The 18,453-nt window shown below is 46.9% G+C and overlaps 1 protein-coding gene across 4 annotated transcripts in view; it reads right to left on the reverse strand.

The window, feature by feature from the left end:
* The window catches only part of LOC135552617 (spectrin beta chain, non-erythrocytic 4-like), a 65,590-nt gene that overhangs the window by 29,347 nt on the left and 17,790 nt on the right, over window positions 1–18,453 (reverse strand). For all 4 annotated transcript variants that reach the window (XM_064984339.1, XM_064984338.1, XM_064984337.1 and 1 more), the window contains exons 9-19: window positions 17,600–17,787; window positions 16,313–16,430; window positions 15,944–16,102; window positions 15,347–15,649; window positions 14,950–15,100; window positions 13,560–14,430; window positions 13,238–13,375; window positions 10,959–11,715; window positions 8,758–8,960; window positions 7,983–8,073; window positions 2,110–2,256 (exon numbers count right to left, since the gene is read on the reverse strand). In XM_064984339.1, the coding sequence (XP_064840411.1) occupies window positions 2,110–2,256; window positions 7,983–8,073; window positions 8,758–8,960; window positions 10,959–11,715; window positions 13,238–13,375; window positions 13,560–14,430; window positions 14,950–15,100; window positions 15,347–15,649; window positions 15,944–16,102; window positions 16,313–16,430; window positions 17,600–17,787 (3,126 nt within the window). The remainder of the gene's footprint in view (window positions 1–2,109; window positions 2,257–7,982; window positions 8,074–8,757; window positions 8,961–10,958; window positions 11,716–13,237; window positions 13,376–13,559; window positions 14,431–14,949; window positions 15,101–15,346; window positions 15,650–15,943; window positions 16,103–16,312; window positions 16,431–17,599; window positions 17,788–18,453) is intronic.

The raw sequence follows: 18,453 nt of genomic DNA on the forward strand, positions 1-18,453 counted from the left end.
GAGTCCTTTAGGTGGCTTTTGGCAAACTCCAAATGGGCTGTCGTACCTTTTACTGAGGAGTGGCTTCCATCTGGCCACTCTACCATAAAGGCCTGATTGGTGGAGTGCTGCAGAGATGGTTGTCCTTCTGGAAAGTTCCTCCATCTTCACAGAGGAACTCTGGAGCTCTGTCAGTGACCATTGGGTTCTTGGTCACCTCCCTGACCAAGGTCCTTCTCCCCCGATTGCTCAGTTTGGCCGGGCGGCAGCTCTAGGAAGCGTCTTGGTGGTTCCAAACTTCTTCCATTTAAGAATGATGGAGGCCACTGTGCTATTGGGGACTTCAATGCTGCAGGAATTGTTTTGGTAACCTTCCCCAGATCTGTACCTCGACACAATCCAGTCTCAGAGCTCTACGAACAATTCCTTCGACCTCGTAGTTTGGATTTTGCTCTGACATGCGCAGTCAATGGTGGGACCTTATGTAGACATATGTGCCAAATCAGGTACAATCAATTGAATTTACCACATGCGGTCTCCAATCAAGTTGTAGAACCACCTCAAGGATGATCAATGGAAACAGGATGCACCGGAGCTCAATTTCGAGTCCTATAGCAAAAGGTCTGAACAATTAAATTTGCAAAAAATTAAACAAACATTTTTATTTTATTTAACTGTTTTCGCTTTGTTATGTGTGTAGATTGATGAGGATTTAATCCCTTTTAGAATAAGGCTGTGATGTAACAAAATGTGGAAAAAGTCAAGGATTCTGAATACTTTCCGAATGTAGTGTAAATATATTTTCAATAATTTTCCGATTTGACAGATATCAGGCAACCCCCATACTCTCTCACACAAACACACAGAGCAAGTCACCAGTTGGCATGGCTTCAGATGAGACACATACACACAGTAGGGCTGTGCTACGGTGCGTTTGGGGTATCTGTCGCAACATGTTTATTCTGTTTTTCCCACCAACGTTATGCCGGGGCCCTGGGGGAGAAAACTGTGTTTCTGTTTGGGTACACAGCATCACTGGGAGGACATGTGGCTTATCATACTGTACCTAGAAATAATTTACTGTAAGAGGAGCTATATGCAGATAACATTCTTCCAATTATTCTCCTGAGCTTATCGGCATGCCCATGGGCGCGCCTCCAAGCACTCGTTCCCTTGTACAGTAGCTGCAGTAAGCACTTTCCAATACCACTCCAGTATCTATCTACGCAGATGACCTGAATTTTTATCTATAATGGATCGTAGCCCTGAGACTCAGCCTGGATGATGCCACTGCATTACACTTCTGTATATACTTAGGCCTAAATGGCCTCCACGTTCCCATACTGACAGTGTTCAGTAAAAACGCTCGCTTTCCCACTCAACTTCACGTGCACCTAGTGCAGCCCTGTTCCGGTTAGGAGGAATAGGCTGGATATAACAGGGTACAATGAGCTACAAGCGAACCAGTGGGTGTCCTTGTGTTACTTGCCTAAAGCAATTATCCCACTGATGTTACAGTTTGTATCAATCTGATAGGGCAGGCAGGGCCCATAGATATGATGTGGTGATGTGACCAGTGGAGATTTCAGGCAAAGCTGTTCGTGGTGAGCTCATAGGCACATCAGGGAATCTCTGGTTTCACCAGAGCTCTTACAGACGATTCACTGACATTCAACCATCCACTCGCAGTGCCCGTGATTGTGCTTTTATTCAACTAACGGTAAACCAAATGACAATTCTCGTCCAGTTTATGCGTGTTTTCTGTGTCACAATCCAAACAGTCTTAGAAATAATGAATAGCTAAATAAATCATATAAGAGCATTTAAAATCGTTACGAACCACAAATACTGCAGATACTATTGTTAGTTGATTTATATACAGTATATATGCTGGTCTGATCACATTGTAACAAGGAACTTTGTATTTCTAACCTACAAAACCAAACAAATGACGTAGTAAAGAATGAGTTGACACCAACTTACCCTCCCCATCCCCAACCACACACCCAAAACTCTGCCACCCCCAATAGAGCAGCCAGCTCAGTCTCCCCTTCCCCATTCCTGAGCATCAGCTCATGGTAGATACCCACCCACAGTCTCTGTGTGGAGCCCCAGCGGTAGTGTACTCACCCTCTCGATCTTCTCCAGCCACTCCTTGTTCTGGGCCAGCTCGGCCATGAAAGCCTGGTGCTTCAGCCACTTCTTGTGCAGCTTCTGCGTCTCATCGCGGGACGTGTCACGAGCCATGAGCATCTTCTCTGCCACCCAGTCTCCAAGCTGAGGGACAAGGGACAGAGCTGTCAGTACAGGGTGATCATGTCACTCAATGCATTTGTACTGTCATCTAGTTGGACAATGTAGGCTACTAACAGATGGATGGAGAGTAGCATAGATGCACACATACATAAGAGGCACACACACACACAATACCTGTACAAGCACAAACAGAGACGTATTCAGGCTGAACATATGACCGTAGTCATGTGAAAACCTAAGAGATAAATGCAAACAAAAATGAACACCCATGGAAATAATAGAAAAGCAATCATCCAAAACACATGAACACAGAGACACACACACACACACACACACACACACACACACACACACACACACACACACACACACACACACACACACACACACACACACACGAGGTCAAGCACATGCATATTAAACACATACGGCAGACACATGAATGTAGACACACGTGTTGTACACACAAGCATACACATGGTAACAGCAATTCATTCACATGTACACAGAACACACACAAGCACACGTCAACACAAGCACATAATCCATTGTCACATTAGTTATAAAAGCAAGCTGACCATTACATTTAGGGCCAAACATACAAAAGGACTTGCAAATATCCCTGCCCATTCAACATCATCAGTACAAGCAATATCTCCATCGCCTGCCTGCCACCCACATATTTCCACCCCCATCCTCTGAACTAGTCTCTCTCGTCCTCGACTGCTAGTCCCCTGAGATTTAACGGGAAATCGGTTCCATTTACCGGCAGGCAGCGTTTAACGGGAACGACTCATAGGGTTGTGATGGGTGGCGATACGTATCCACATCCTCGACCTGCCCGTCCAGGTAGGAATAAAGCACAAATCCCCACAGTCAAAGAGAGCTGCTGCAGGAATCAAAACAAACAAGCAGCAAGGCAAAGCTGCTCCTCCCCCCCCAAAAAAAACCCCAGATAAGATGACGTTGAGGCTGCACTAGCCCCTCTGCTGTTGCGTTACCGTGGCGCGTTGCTCTGGCTGGTGTGTTCAACCCAGAGAGAGGGAGATAGACAAGAAGGAGGCGGACCACTGACAAGTGAGAGAGAATGAGAAATGGAGAAATGAAAAATCTCCCCAAAACAATAAACTCGCAGGCTCCAGGAGCAGGTTTGCCCCTCCCCATGAACCCTATCCTCTCCCCCACATTCAGCCCCCACCTACAGATAGCTGGGCTGGGATTTGGAGGCATCCGTGATAGCCTGGAGGCTCAGTGGTTGTGGTTAGTAATGCTGTGAGGTGAGGGAGGGAGGAAGGAGGGATTAGATGCGGGAGGAGGGGGCCGGCGTTTGATAGTGTCAAGGGGTGGGGGGGGGGGGGAGATTCTGCTCCTCTGGCTCCTCCAAAGAAATCCAGACACGAAATCCAGACACCTCACAACTCCCTCTATCACATTCCTATTGTCTTTCTTCTCCACCCCCAACCCCACCCCTTTTGCCTGGCTCTCTCTCGCTCTTGGTTTGTCCCTCTGCTGCAGTCGTTGCCTCTTCCAGGTGCACGCAGCTGTATTCCGGGCTGTCACAAGCCCCAGTATCTCCGACCCTGCTGCTGCTGCTGCAGTGGCTGAGCAGTGCGAGGTGATCGAAAGCTTGCACTGGATCGAACCATCGAGGGAGAGCCAGCGAGAGAGGGGGGGGGTGAGCAGCAGAGAGAGAGAGAGATCCTATGCTGTTGTGAGGCGTCACCAGGGAGAATGCTCTGCACTTGAAATTACATCACTGAGTGGGGGGGGGTTGGTAGATTTACTGCTCTGCTTTCATTTAAAGGGTCCACGGTATATTCCTCTCCGACGGCCCCGCTATTCTCCTCAACCTCTTAGCATCCTACTCTCTGGAGGCGGGGACCACCCCTGGATGCTCCCCTCCTGACCAGAGAGGTCAGTTGGGTCACAAGCAGATAAACCCCCCCCTGGGACTCCAAATGAATTCTACCCATGTGGAGACTGGGAGGCAGCAGTTTATGGGAAATATAAGAACGGCGCTCATCAAATGGACTCCAGTGTATCACTGCTATTAGAGATGATGAGCCTCTGCCTCCAGTCCACAGTCAGGTCAGATCAATGTGATGTGCCACTAAAGATCCTGGGTTCGAGTCCAGGCTCTGTCGCAGCCGGCCGTGACCGGGAGACCCATGGGGTGGCGCACAATTGGCCCAGGGCCGCCCGGGTTGTGTCAAGAAGCAGTGCATTGTGTCAAGAAGCAGTGCGGCTTGGCTGGGTTGTGTTTCGGGGGACGCACGGCTCTCGACCTTCACCTCTCCCGAGTCCGTACAGGAGTTGCAGCGATGGGACAAGACTAACTACTACCAATTGGACACCACAAAATTTGGGAGAAAAAAAACATTACATTTTTTGGGGGGTCATGGTAACAACCAACCACTGGATGTGCATCAACCCTTTTTTTCTCAAGCCAGTACAGCTGTATCATAAGAGTGAAAGTTAAGAACACACTTCTGCACATTCTTACAAACTGTCGCAGTGTGTGTCATTCTCATACAGTAGGCCACACACTGGAAGGGAAGCCTTCTACCACAGATACACACTCCCTATACCCTGAATTAATGATATAGGAAAGTGGTGGTGAATTATTCAACGCAGAGAGAAAGTTGCAGAAACAGAATAAAGCTCTGTGTTAGATAGGGTAGCTCAGGGGCACACTATGAAACCCTTTGAACAGGTGATATATCCAGTAGAGGTCGACCGATTATGATTTTTCAACGCCGATACCGATTATTGGAGGACCCACAAAGCCGAAACCGATTAATCGGACAATTTCTTTTTTTTTTTTTTTTTTTTATAATGACAATTACAACAATACTGAATTAACACTTATTTTAACTTAATATAATACATAAATAAAAGCAATTTAGCCTCAAGTAAATAATGAAACATGTTCAATTTGGTTTAAATAATGCAAAAACAAAGTGTTGGAGAAGAAAGTAAAAGTGCAATATGTGCTATGTAAGAAAGCTAACGTTTAAGTTCCTGGCTCAGAACATGAGAACATATGAAAGCTGGTGGTTCCTTTTAACATGAGTCTTCAATATTCCCAGGTAAGAAGTTTTAGGTTGTAGTTATTATAGGACTATTTCCCTCTATCCCATTTGCATTTCATTAATCTTTGACTATTGGATATTCTTATAGGCACTTTAGTATTGCCAGTGTAACGTTTGAAACGCTATTAGCACGCGCTAACTAGCCAGGCATTTCACTTCGGTTACACCAGACTCATCTCGGGAGTTGATAGGCTTGAAGTCATAAACAGCGCAATGCTTGATGCACAACGAAGAGCTGCTGGCAAAACGTCAGAAAGTGCTGTTTGAATGAATGTTTAAGCGCCTGCTTCTGCCTACCACCGCTCAGTCAGATACAGTGCCTTGCGAAAGTATTCGGCCCCCTTGAACTTTGCGACCTTTTGCCACATTTCAGGCTTCAAAAATAAAGATATAAAACTGTATTTTTTTGTGAAGAATCAACAACAAGTGGGACACAATCATGAAGTGGAATGACATTTATTGGATATTTCAAAAAAATTTAACAAATCAAAAACTGAAAAATTGGGCGTGCAAAATTATTCAGCCCCCTTAAGTTAATACTTTGTAGCGCCACCTTTTGCTGCGATTACAGCTGTAAATCGCTTGGATTATGTCTCTATCAGTTTTGCAGAGACTGAAATTTTTCCCATTCCTCCTTGCAAAACAGCTTGAGCTCAGTGAGGTTGGATGGAGAGCATTTGTGAACAGCAGTTTTCAGTTCTTTCCACAGATTCTCGATTGGATTCAGGTCTGGACTTTCACTTGGCCATTCTAACACCTGGATATGTTTATTTTTGAACCATTCCATTGTAGATTTTGCTTTATGTTTTGGATCATTGTCTTGTTGGAAGACAAATCTCCGTCCCAGTCTCAGGTCTTTTGCAGACTCCATCAGGTCTTCTTCCAGAATGGTCCTGTATTTGGCTCCATCCATCTTCCCATCAATTATAACCATCTTCCCTGTCCCTGCTGAAGAAAAGCAGGCCCAAACCATGATGCTGCCACCACCACGTTTGACAGTGGGTATGGTGTGTTCAGGGTGATGAGCTGTGTTGCTTTTACGCCAAACATAACGTTTTGCATTGTTGCCAAAAAGTTCAATTCTGGTTTCATCTGACCAGAGCACCTTCTTCCACATGTTTGGTGTGTCTCCCAGGTGGCTTGTGGCAAACTTTAAATGACACTTTTTATGGATATCTTTAAGAAATGGCTTTCTTCTTGCCACTCTTCCATAAAGGCCAGATTTGTGCAATATACGACTGATTGTTGTCCTATGGACAGAGGCTCCCACCTCAGCTGTAGATCTCTGCAGTTCATCCAGAGTGATCATGGGCCTCTTGGCTGCATCTCTGATCAGTCTTCTCCTTGTATGAGCTGAAAGTTTAGAGGGACGGCCAGGTCTTGGTAGATTTGCAGTGGTCTGATACTCCTTCCATTTCAATATTATCACTTGCACAGTGCTCCTTGGGATGTTTAAAGCTTGGGAAATCTTTTTGTATCCAAATCCGGCTTTAAACTTCTTCACCTGCCTGGTGTGTTCCTTGTTCTTCATGATGCTCTCTGCGCTTTTAACGGACCTCTGAGACTATCACAGTGCAGGTGCATTTATACGGAGACTTGATTACACACAGGTGGATTGTATTTATCATCATTAGTCATTTAGGTCAACATTGGATCATTCAGAGATCCTCACTGAACTTCTGGAGAGAGTTTGCTGCACTGAAAGTAAAGGGGCTGAATAATTTTACACGCCCAATTTTTCAGTTTTTGATTTGGTAAAAAAGTTTGAAATATCCAATAAATGTCGTTCCACTTCATGATTGTGTCCCACTTGTTGTTGATTCTTCACAAAAAAATACAGTTTTATATCTTTATGTTTGAAGCCTGAAATGTGGCAAAAGGTCGCAAAGTTCAAGGGGGCCGAATACTTTCGCAAGGCACTGTAAATAGGCAAATCTGCACCCAAAAATACAGATTTCCGATTGTTATGAAAACTTGAAATCGGACCTAATTAATCGGCCATTCCGATTAATCGGTCGACCTTTAATATCCAGGTTCGGCACTGGACACTGAATATGGCTCTTCTGACACATAGGCACACAGCACAGCTTAAACATGGCAGTCAAAGTCATGTCAATCATAGCAAAGCATCATCTTCCTTTACAACCAAATGACAAATATCCACCGACTATCAACTAGGTCCGCCTCTCTGAAGGGGTTTGCCAGAAGTTGACTGTCCAGTCAGAAAGATCCAGCAGGTCAACAACGACAACTAATCACATCAACCCCTCAGAAGAGTCAAGTTCGTCTGTTGTTCACATCCCCAAGTTAAGCATCTAACACAGCAGCCGGCTGGCTCAAATCATTGAACTTACATAGACAAAGAAAAAAATGTTGTCAACCTTGATATAAAGATTGAGGAAGGGATAGACCCCACCACAGGTCTGTCAGATGTCATTCAATTTCAGCTAAGAAGAGTTTTAGTATATCACTGAAGGATCCAGCAACACAATATCCATCTGGAGGTTTGAGCCTGACCTCCTGTGTTCCCAAGCAAAGCCATGTACAGCACAGCTCCGAACACAAGCCCTTTTTTTAACCCCTACATCCTCCCATTGGTTATTCCATTGATATGCCAGCGTTGGTTGTGACATTTATTTTCATGTTGTGTCCTACCTCGTGGCAGTCCTGTAGTAATCTCTGGAGCCCCCACTGGCCGTTGAGCCTCTCCAGCCACTGTTGGGCCAGCTCCCGGTTCTGGTTGCCTCTGTGGAGGAGAGAAACATAGAACCAGTCATTCACACAGTGCAGCAATCACTCTCCTGCTATCTGCAAATGTAACTCCATGTATGAGGTTGGTGGCTTTGGTGCAGCACACCGAGCAACAGTGAGTCCATTGTAAAGATGAGAGTCGGCCAACGGCCTCATCTAAATATCTCTCTAACATGTGGTCGCCCCATGCTATTGTTGGCGTGGAGGATTGAATACGGGTTGACTAGGCCCCTCCTCGCCTCACCCATCAGTATGAATGTCATGCTCTGCTGTTAAAAGAAAGTATTAACAAGGGGAGTTTCTTTTCGGTTGCTTATGCTTTGTCTCCTCGTGTGTACCATTGTGTTAGTGAGGCCCACCTGCTACCAAGACCACTGCATTATCACCATAGTAATTCACTTGTATTTCAAGGATGAACAACATTTTCTATTTCAATATGCATAGGGTATACAAATATGGTGATGTGCCTCTGCTAAGTGACAAGTGACACATCTACCTATACCTCATGCGTTTCAGACTTGACCACAGCACCACCACCCCCCCCCGAACTAGCCTCAACTTTCATCTTCATGCCCCTGTGCTCTTCTAAACATAGCCAGAGATGTTTAAGAAAGATTGTAAAATGGCTTTGCTATACATTCGCATGGTCAGAGTGGAACAATCCTATGTCGCCACCCACCTGTTAGCGAGGGTGTCCACACGCTCCCTGATACGGTCCGAGTAGATGTTGCTCTGGCTAATGAGGCTCTCTCCGGCCTCGATGACAGCCTTGATGCGATGCAGGTTGAGCTCCATGGTGGTGGTGAAGTCCTTGTGCTTCTTGATGGCAGCCTCCACCGTCTCCACCGTGGCGGGGAGCTCAACGTGGGCCAAGGCTGACTCCTGGAGGGGGACGGGGAGAATGGACAGAGTCAGAACCACACGTCAGTGACGAGTTTGTAAATGTCCAAGAGATTAGAGGGAATAGAGTGAAAACTGAGAGAGAAAATGGGAATATTACTGTAACAAGCCTGTGTGTAGTATGTGCTCGCAGACATGGGTATCATCTCATGGCATTTTAGCAATAACTACATTAGCATGTTTAGTACGTGCAAAGAGGTGCAGATTCTATTTTGCTGAATGATAAATATGCTGATCTCTAAGGACTATAATGAGATCAGGTTTCAGTCACTATTGGCAAGGAACACTACATTGTTTTCCTGATCAATGGACGTCTGAATTGCGACGGCTGAACTGTTGTGTTCAACACAACCACACGTAAAGCAAAGCAACAGCGTAAGGACATTCCTGTATGTATGGTCAGATAAACGCTACAAGGGTTGAGAGAAACATGGGGGGGGGGACCAAAAACAAGTCATGGCACTCCGTTTGACAATTATTCAAAAATGAAACCCTTTGGCCTCTCTGCCTAAGGGAGAACTGGGTCTCTGGTAAAGGTATGTCAGCAAACCAGAACAGACATGCTCTGACACACGGACAGAGCAGTCGAGGGAAATGCGTGACATATCAACTGGAAAGGAACACTGCACGCAAAGTCCTGCAATGGAGTGCACTTTATAAAATGGTGTGCATAATTCCGGCATGCATAGCCTATAGACCGCCATACTGTACATACTCACACACATGGCACAATAAAGGACGATATAATGTGCATGAATATAAATGCAAAACAAACATTTTTTAAATGAACTACATGTTAACATTTTAACCTTATTGTCATGTCTACTCCCACTCCAGCGCTCGACGTCGCCGGTTTACTATCCACCGGTCCTGGCAACCCATCATGACGCACACTTGGCAACCCATCATGACGCACACCTGGCAACCCATTATGACGCACACCTGGCAACCCATCATGACGCACACCTGGCAACCCATCATGACGCACACCTGGCAACCCATCATGACGCACACCTGGCAACCCATCATGACGCACACCTGGCAACCCATCATGACCCACATGACTCACACCTGGCAACCCTCATGACGCACACCTGGCAACCCTCATGACGCACACCTGGCAACCCTCATGACGCACACCTGGCAACCCTCATGACGCACACCTGGCAACCCTCATGATGCACACCTGGCAACCATCATGACGCACACCTGGCAACCCTCATGACTCACACCTGGCAACCCTCATGACGCACACCTGGCAACCCTCATGACGCACACCTGGCAACCCTCATGACGCACATCTTGCTGGGATTTCCTGCTATAGAGCCTCCTATGAATTATACATCTAGGCTAATAATCACAGGCATATGCTGTGCTGTGTGTAACTGTAAAAGCAACCCTCTGATCATTTCCACAATGCCCTTTACACATCCTTTTTGGTTCCAGGTAGAACCCTCTGTGTAAAGGGTTCTCCATGGAACTCAAAAGGGTTCTACCTAGAACCAAAAACTATTCTTCAAAGGGTTCTCCTATGGGGACAGCAAAGAACCCATTTAGGTTCTAAATAGCACCTTGTTTTCTAAGAGTGCAGGCCTGGGGTTTTCCCTGGCAGCATAGCGGTTATAGAACGTTGGCCCCTCACTGTAATAGCACTGACCCTCACTGTAATAGCACTGACCCTCACTGTAATAGCACTGACCCTCACTGTAATAGCACTGACCCTCACTGTAATAGCACTGACCCTCACTGTAATAGCACTGACCCTCACTGTAATAGCACTGTGCTTCCACAGCATCCATATCTAGTACAGTCAGAAGTCATATTGTACCGTCTTTAGCTATTCATGTTTAACAAGAATTACTGACTAATAACACAGATAAGCTGAAGATTATTTGGGATGAATTGACTCAGTAGGTCTAACTACTAGACGTTGCTAATGGATATACTGGTGTTGGGATGTCCAACAAGAGGCTAACTGACCTGGTTGTTGAGGAAGGCCTCGGCCTGCTTGACGTCCCTCATGAAGAGGTGGAAGATGTGCGCCTGCACCAGCACCTCCCTCCGGCTCTCCCACATCTCTAGCAGCTTGTTCCAGCCCACATCCAGCTTCTGGAGCCACTGCTGCAGCGCCGCGTATGGCAGCGGCGCCTCTTCGGCCTCCAGCAGCTCGTTGACCGCCTGCAGCCGCTCGTAGTCCTCCTCGTACCTCCCGATCTCCTCCTTCAGCGCCGCGTGGAGGTTGATCAGCCTCTCGGCCTCCTCCAGCGCGTTGGGCAGCTCATCGCTAGCTGCCGCCGTCTGCGTCTGCACCAGCCACGTCAGGAAGGAGTCCAGGTCCTGGATGAACTGCTGCAGCCGCCCCGCAACCATCAGAGAGTCCTCGCAGCCCTGCAGTGTGCGCTTCAGCTCCTCCCACTCTACACTGATGCCCTCGAAGGGCTCCAGGACCTCCATGGCCTTGGCCGGGTGTGAGATGGCCAGTTCCTCTGCTTCCTGCTGCAGGTGAAGCAGCTTGGGCTCCAGCACGGCCAGGGCCCCCTCCATGGTGGAGAGTCGGCGCTGCAGGGCCAGCACCCCGCCCAGGTCACTCCCCACGTACTGAGTGGCGTCGATGGCCTTGCGCTTCTCCTGGATCTGGGACTTGATCTCAGCACACTCCAGCAGGTAGTTCTGGAGACGGAGGACAGAGTCCAGGTGGTCCTTCTTCTGCTCCACCATCTCCACGATGCGGTTCCATCTAGAGGGGACAGACAGGGGCACAGGGGAGGGCGGGTCAGACGGGCACACGGGTGGGGAAAGACAAGAGCACAGGGTTGTGGAGGGGGGAGGTAACAGACAGGGGCACAGTGGTGGGGAGGTGGGGTACAGACAGGAGCACAGGGTTAGTCTGCATCCGCTTGAAGCTTATAATTCACATATAATTCAGTCAGTATACTAAAACATACACGAAGTATTAAATATTGTAACAATTTTCATTTTTCCCAAGAGGATGGAATCAATAATGCAATTGATCAAATTCATTAATGAGGGACATTGGTTTTGCTTGTTAGTTGTCATTTGCATCTCAAAGGCTTTTGTCGTTTTCTTCACACAGGCTGTTAATATGGTCCCCATGCAAAAGAACAGGCATGAATAATAGTCATTTAGCGAAGCACATCTGACATGACGTCATGCCAGAACCCTATAGCCAGAGGCTTCAAAGGGTATCAATATCATGAAGCACCATTGGCCAGATATGGTCAAAGCATTAAGCAAACCTGAACATCCGAAGCCGAAGTCTACCTAAACTATGTCACCGAGATGTACAATATCAATGAACGCTATATTTAGTCACAACTAAAACAGTTTGAGACTGAGGGAGAATATAGTAATGCCAAATAGAACACATTTTGGGCAGGTTGGTCTTGCACCCAGTGTGGCAGGCAGTCGACACAGATGGTCACCCTGAGATAGGCTATGTATGCCAAAGTTAGGAGGAACTGGGCCACTGTAGCATTTTACCAATACCATCATCCGCAACCCTGGCCCTGGCCTTAGATCTGTCTGCCTGTTTCTCCATGGTGTCACTAGGATCTCTGGTCCAATCAGTCCCCTTCCAGGTCTATCAGCAGGGAGCATGTGATCATCATGGTTTCTGTTGCTCCCGATCTGGGCCAAATAAGAACAGTGGACCAGATTCTTCTTATCAACCCTCCTCCCTTCCCTTATATGGTAGGAAATTATCTAAGAATGAGGTAACTGGGCCACTTTGAAAAAAATATCATCAATGCTCTACACCCCATGTGCTGTACATGGATTGACAGATGTGTTTCTATGGCTGCGTTTACACAGGCATCCCAATTCTGATCTTTTAATTTCTTTTTGAATTGGACTTTTGACTAATCAGATCTTTTCAGAATCGGGCTGCCTGTATAAACGCAGCATCTAGTGTTCAGTTAGATTTTTTTTAAATCCTGTGTTGATGCATCTCTGTTCAACAAAACATAACTCCCATGTTATTATGCAATGCAGATAAGTAACGTTTTCATCACATATTGGTGCTGTGTGGGTAAATAGAGAGACCCGTAGGTCTATGTTATGTCTGGTTGTGGAGTAGACCTGGGGTGCATTCATTAGTGCGAACCATAGCAAACTGTAGCAAAACATTCTTATTGGTTAAGTTCAGTTTAGTCCTTCCCTGTTTTGGTCTTTTGCTTCTGTTTGGTTCCTAGTGAATACACCTCGGAGTTGGTCAGTCAGAGAACAGTGGGGTGGGTTACCTGCTGTTGAGGTGGTCCTGGCAGCCTCTGACCTCTGTAGAGCTGGGGTGATCACTGTCCAAGAGCTGCTGCACTATCTGGTTCACGTCCAGGATCCTTCCCATCAGGCTGTTCATCTCCTGGTCCAGGCTCTCAAACCTACAAAGAGTGTGAAACGAGAGGAGGGAGAATGTGTGTTTTAAAATGACAGTGTTATGTAGCCCTTATGAGGGAGGGTTCAAGGAACAGATTCCCTAAAAATGTATGACTAACTTTATATACTTAAAGCCTGACTTAAATCTAACATTCTCCCTATGATCTCCACCGCAGACGGGACCTGTACCTATGGGCTATGACCTCCACGTCCTCCAGCCTCTCTGGAACCTCCATCTTGTTGAGCCACTGCTCCTTCTCGTCGATCCACACCTCGCAGGCGTTGACCTCGCTGAACATGAGGTAGACGGCCAGCGCGTCGTGCAGCCACTGCTGCCTCAGGACGGCCACCTCGGCCACCTCGGTGTACAGCTGCTCCGCCTCGCCCATTCTTGACTGCACCTCGTCCAGCTCCCGGTAGTGCAGTGGCAGCGCCACCATGTGTTTGCGCAGAGTTACTACATGCAGCCGGTGCTTGTCCACGGCCTCGCGCACACCCCGGTGCTTCTTGAGCAGTGACTGGGTGGAGTACTCGTCGTGGCCAAAGTCCTCGCTGGACACGAGGCGGTAGGCGTCCTGCAGCCAAGCCAACAAGTCATCAGTCTCCGTGCTGAACTGGAAGAAGTTGAGTGCCTCCTGCAGGTGGCCCAGTCTCTGTGCCGCCTGGTCCTCCAGCCTCTTCCACTCCCCTTTCACCTCCATGATTCGCTCCTGGATGCCCCCCGTGCCAAAACTCTTCTCCATCAGGATCTGCTTGCCCTTCTTCATGGTCTGTTGGAGGAGGGAGCGGTGGGCCAGCAGCTCCCCAGCCAGGGTCTTGTGTTTCTGGAGCAGCCGCAGCACGCTGCTCAGATCCTTGCCGCAGGTCTGGGCGGCCAGGATGGAGCTCTTCTCGCGGATCCAGGCCTCAGACTCCTCCACCTCCTGGAAGAAGGCCCAAAGGTGCTGAGACTCCTCCAACTCCGAGCGCCGCTTGGCTGCCAGCTGCTTGAGCTCCTCCAGGCAGGTGCTGACGTGGTTGACCCTGTTGCAGATCACCTGGGGGTCACAGGGCTGGTAGCCTGGGAAGGAGAGAGAATAGGGAACAGGGGACAGCAATCAATATACATGTCTTTATTAGTGATGTCTATGGGGGACTGTATCCAAAGACTCAATTAACTTTGCATGTAAACAAGACACTACTACTGATGCAAAACGGGCGTAAAGTTTTACAAAATAACTATGCAATATCCACAAAATTGAAATAACTCAATTAATTCACTTCTGTATTCTGGATCTTCAGAAAATAAGTTGTGGAAAGTCACGCTTGCCATCTTGTGGGTCTCTCAGGAAGTGCCATGGTCATCTTCACCACTCAATGTACAGTGAACTGTACTCCTACACACTCTTAATACAAAAACACTCCTTTTTTTGTTAACTGTGCTTTTTCCCGGGACCATGGGAGACATAACAGCAATAGTCAGTATTTCTAATCCTATCGTATCCAAATGTTTCCTCCCTCAAAATCACCAAGTTGTTATCAAAGCACATTCCACTTCTCACTGAAGATGATCTGGCAACATAGCCATCTGATGTCTTACCTTCGATGGTGGTGAATTTGAGAGCGGCTGTGTTAAGGGTCTGCACCCTCTCTGCCTGCACTGTGATGTCAGCTTCCTGGAGGCTGTGTTTCTGCAGCAGGTCGTCCACCTCCAGCAGATGCTTGCCGAAGTCTTTGGAAAGGAGCTGGACCTGTGGTGAGAGGGACATTGGTCACCTTCCTGACACTCAACAGTGCTTCCACTGACCATGCTGCCTGTACTGAAACGTCAAAGTCAACGTCTCAAGGGTTTCTCACTGTTTTTTCATGTACTGTATCTCCACATTACCATTTCATACACAAATGTCAACCCACAGTCTATGCTGTTGAGTCGACACAACTTAGAGACGGTATAGCGTTCATGTAACGTCAAATGCATGACACAATACTTGTCTCACCTGCATGTCCTCCATCCAGTCGATCATGTAGACCATGTCCTGGAAGGTCTTCTGCAGGGCCAGGTTCTTCTCCAGCCGGGCCTTCCTCCCCACCACCAGCTCCTTCAGCAGGCTCCACTGGCCCAGGATGTTCTCCTTTCGGGCCGAGATGCGCCGGATGTCGTAGTAGCCCTCCGTCTCCATCTCCCCAGCCAGCTCCACCACCACCCCGATGCGCTCCTCGTACGACGAGATGTCCGCCTCAATGGCCTCGTGCTTCTTCATGGCGGCCTCCACCGCTGGCAGATCGTAGCCAAAGTTATCCTGGTGGGACGGGACATTCAGTCAGGCAGAGGATCACTTAACTACAGGCAGGTGATTGTGGAAGGGTTTACCCAGTCAGAGAAATGCAGTCATAGGAAAACACATCTAAATATACCAATGTATATTTAAAAGTAATTCATGATAACAATACTTTGCCATTGGTTCTAAAAAAGACATTCTAAAGACATTTAATTCTCAATCCACAGCTATAAGACTATTGCTATATAACTGTGATGATATGGCCCCTGTGTGATATGTTAGAGACAACTGTCCCTTCGGTCCTGTGGTCCTTACCTGAGACACGAGGCGCTGGTTCTCGTTGAGCCACGCCTGTCTCATGGTGGTCTTGTGGTCAAACCGCTGGGCCAGCAACTCCAGCTTCTCCTGGCGAATCAGCTCCTGCCGTAGTGCCACGCCTCTCTCGTGCTCTGCCTTCTCCAGCCTCTCCCACGCCTAGACAAATGAAAAACAGAGGAAAATGTACCCATAATGCAGCATGGTAACAGACATAAAGAGGAGTAATTTGCACGGATTTGCTACATTTTAAAGAACCTGATATTGATAAAGAAGGATTTTATATTTGCCAAGACCTGTCCAGTTGTTGCATTATCTGCTCAGGCATTTGAGACACTTCTTATTCCCACTTATACCAGTATTCATTACCTTATTGATATCAGAGATGAGTTTCCCTTCATGGGGCACGTATGGTTTCTGGTTGTTAGCTCTGAGCTTGCTTTGGATAGTAAAGAGGAGCACCTCCAGGTTCCCCTTCTCCTGGAACCTAGCACAAGACAAAGTGTGTTTCACAAACATCCTGAGACACAGTACTGTGCACAAGCTGGGCTCCGTTTGAAACCTAAAATCACAGGTGTCATATCCCAGATCCTGTAACTTAAAATAACCATCTGCTCAGAAAGTGATAACAGACCTGTATTTTTCCCTATTATTAAGTTACTAGGGTAGTGACGGTCATGGAATTTGAAAACGACTATCGGTCAGCCAAATGACCACGATCACCGTTATAATCGTTTGAATACTGCACGAATGCCCGGCCGCCATGTCTTCAGTCAGCTGTTTGTTCCACACAAAAAAAAAAACGCTTATGATGGTTTTCATGACGGTCTTCATGCATAGTCGTCGCTTACACAATCATCGTGCCAGTCCTATGAATTACGCCACTCATCAATAGATTATCCGCAACATTTCCTGCAGGCTTGACCTTCATTACTACATGTGACCTCGCTCCACACACTGTCTAGTTGTAACCTAATTCAAAAATAATAAGTGGTCATCCTTGAGTCATCACTGAGCAGATTCCAGAGTGATATGATAGGTGACCACCTCTGGCCATCGAGGGCTGCCAGGGCAACTAGGCTGGGTGAGAAGCCGGGTAAGGCCTCAGAGATACTAGTCACCAGAGGAGATGTCTATCTTCTAGACACAGAGAGAAAGGGCCTGGAGACACATTTGGGTGTCACATCACTTAGATACAGTCCCTTTCGGTCAAATAGGGCATGAGTCACATGGCACGGCTAACTGGGTGCTTAATTATGCCAGACATGCCAGCTTAGGGCCTCATGCTGGGACTCATGCTGGTACTACAGTGCCCACACCCATCAATGTGTAGTTTTTTGTTGTTGTTGAATACCGCAACAGTTAAGTCATATAGCACACATCAAATGAGAATCAGACGAATCAAAAGCATTTGTCTGGGGGCATTCACTGAGAAAATAACATCAAACTATAAGAACTATAAAAGGGTGAAACTATTGACTCAACCTAAATCATGTCCTAAAACTAAAGCATCCAAAAATTGTTTTGTGATATTTGTATAAAACAAAAGTTTGAAGTTTGAAACCTTCTGTTGTATGAACGGGACCACTATACAGTAGATAAAAAAAGGAAAAAAATGTGATGCTATTATGCGTCATTTGCACAGCGTTGGCTTACTTGATGGGCTTCTCGATGGTGCAGTAGGTGGTGAAGGCTTGAAGCTGTTGCTGGACACCCGCTAAGGAGTTGGCAAACTTTTGGTTGCTGATGATGCCTATGGTCTTCTCAATCCACTCCAGGAGCTCCGAGGCCAGAGCCTCATATCGATCGATCATCTTCTGACCGTCAATGGCACTGTCCAAGACCTGTATAAGACATAATCATTTAGCATGGATGGATATTACGTAGGAGTGATTTAATTCATAGCTTTTGATAGTGGATAATGGATTGATAATAGATTGAATGGTTATCAGTTTGTTTTGACCTACACAACTACACTTATGTGAGCAAAACATACAGTATGATATACAGAGCCTTTGGAAAAGCTCAGACCCCTTCACTTTTTCCAAATTTTGTTCGGTTATTTTCCCCTCGTCAAATCTACACACAATATCCCATAATGTCAAAGCAAAAATAGGATGTTTGCTAATTTATTAAAAAATAAAAAACGTAAATATTTCATTTACATAAGTATTCAGACCCTTTACTCTGTACTTTGTTGAAGCAACTTTGGCAGCGGTTACAGCCTCGAGTCTTCTTGGGTATGACGCTACAAGCTTGGCACACCTGTAATTGGGGAGTTTCTCCCATTCTTCTCTGCAGATTCTCTCAAGCTCTGTCAGGTTGGATGGGGAGTGTCACTGCACAGCTATTTTCAAGTCTCTCCAGAGATGTTCGATCGGGTTCAAGTCCGGTCTGTGGCTGGACCACGCTAGGACATTCGGAGACTTGTCCGGAAGCTACTCCTGCGTTGTCTTGGCTGTGTGCTTAGGGTTATTGTCCTGTTGGAAGGTGAATCTTCACCCCAGTCT

Source organism: Oncorhynchus masou, chromosome 13, assembly GCF_036934945.1.
Source record: "Oncorhynchus masou masou isolate Uvic2021 chromosome 13, UVic_Omas_1.1, whole genome shotgun sequence".
Taxonomy (NCBI): Eukaryota; Metazoa; Chordata; class Actinopteri; order Salmoniformes; family Salmonidae; genus Oncorhynchus; species Oncorhynchus masou.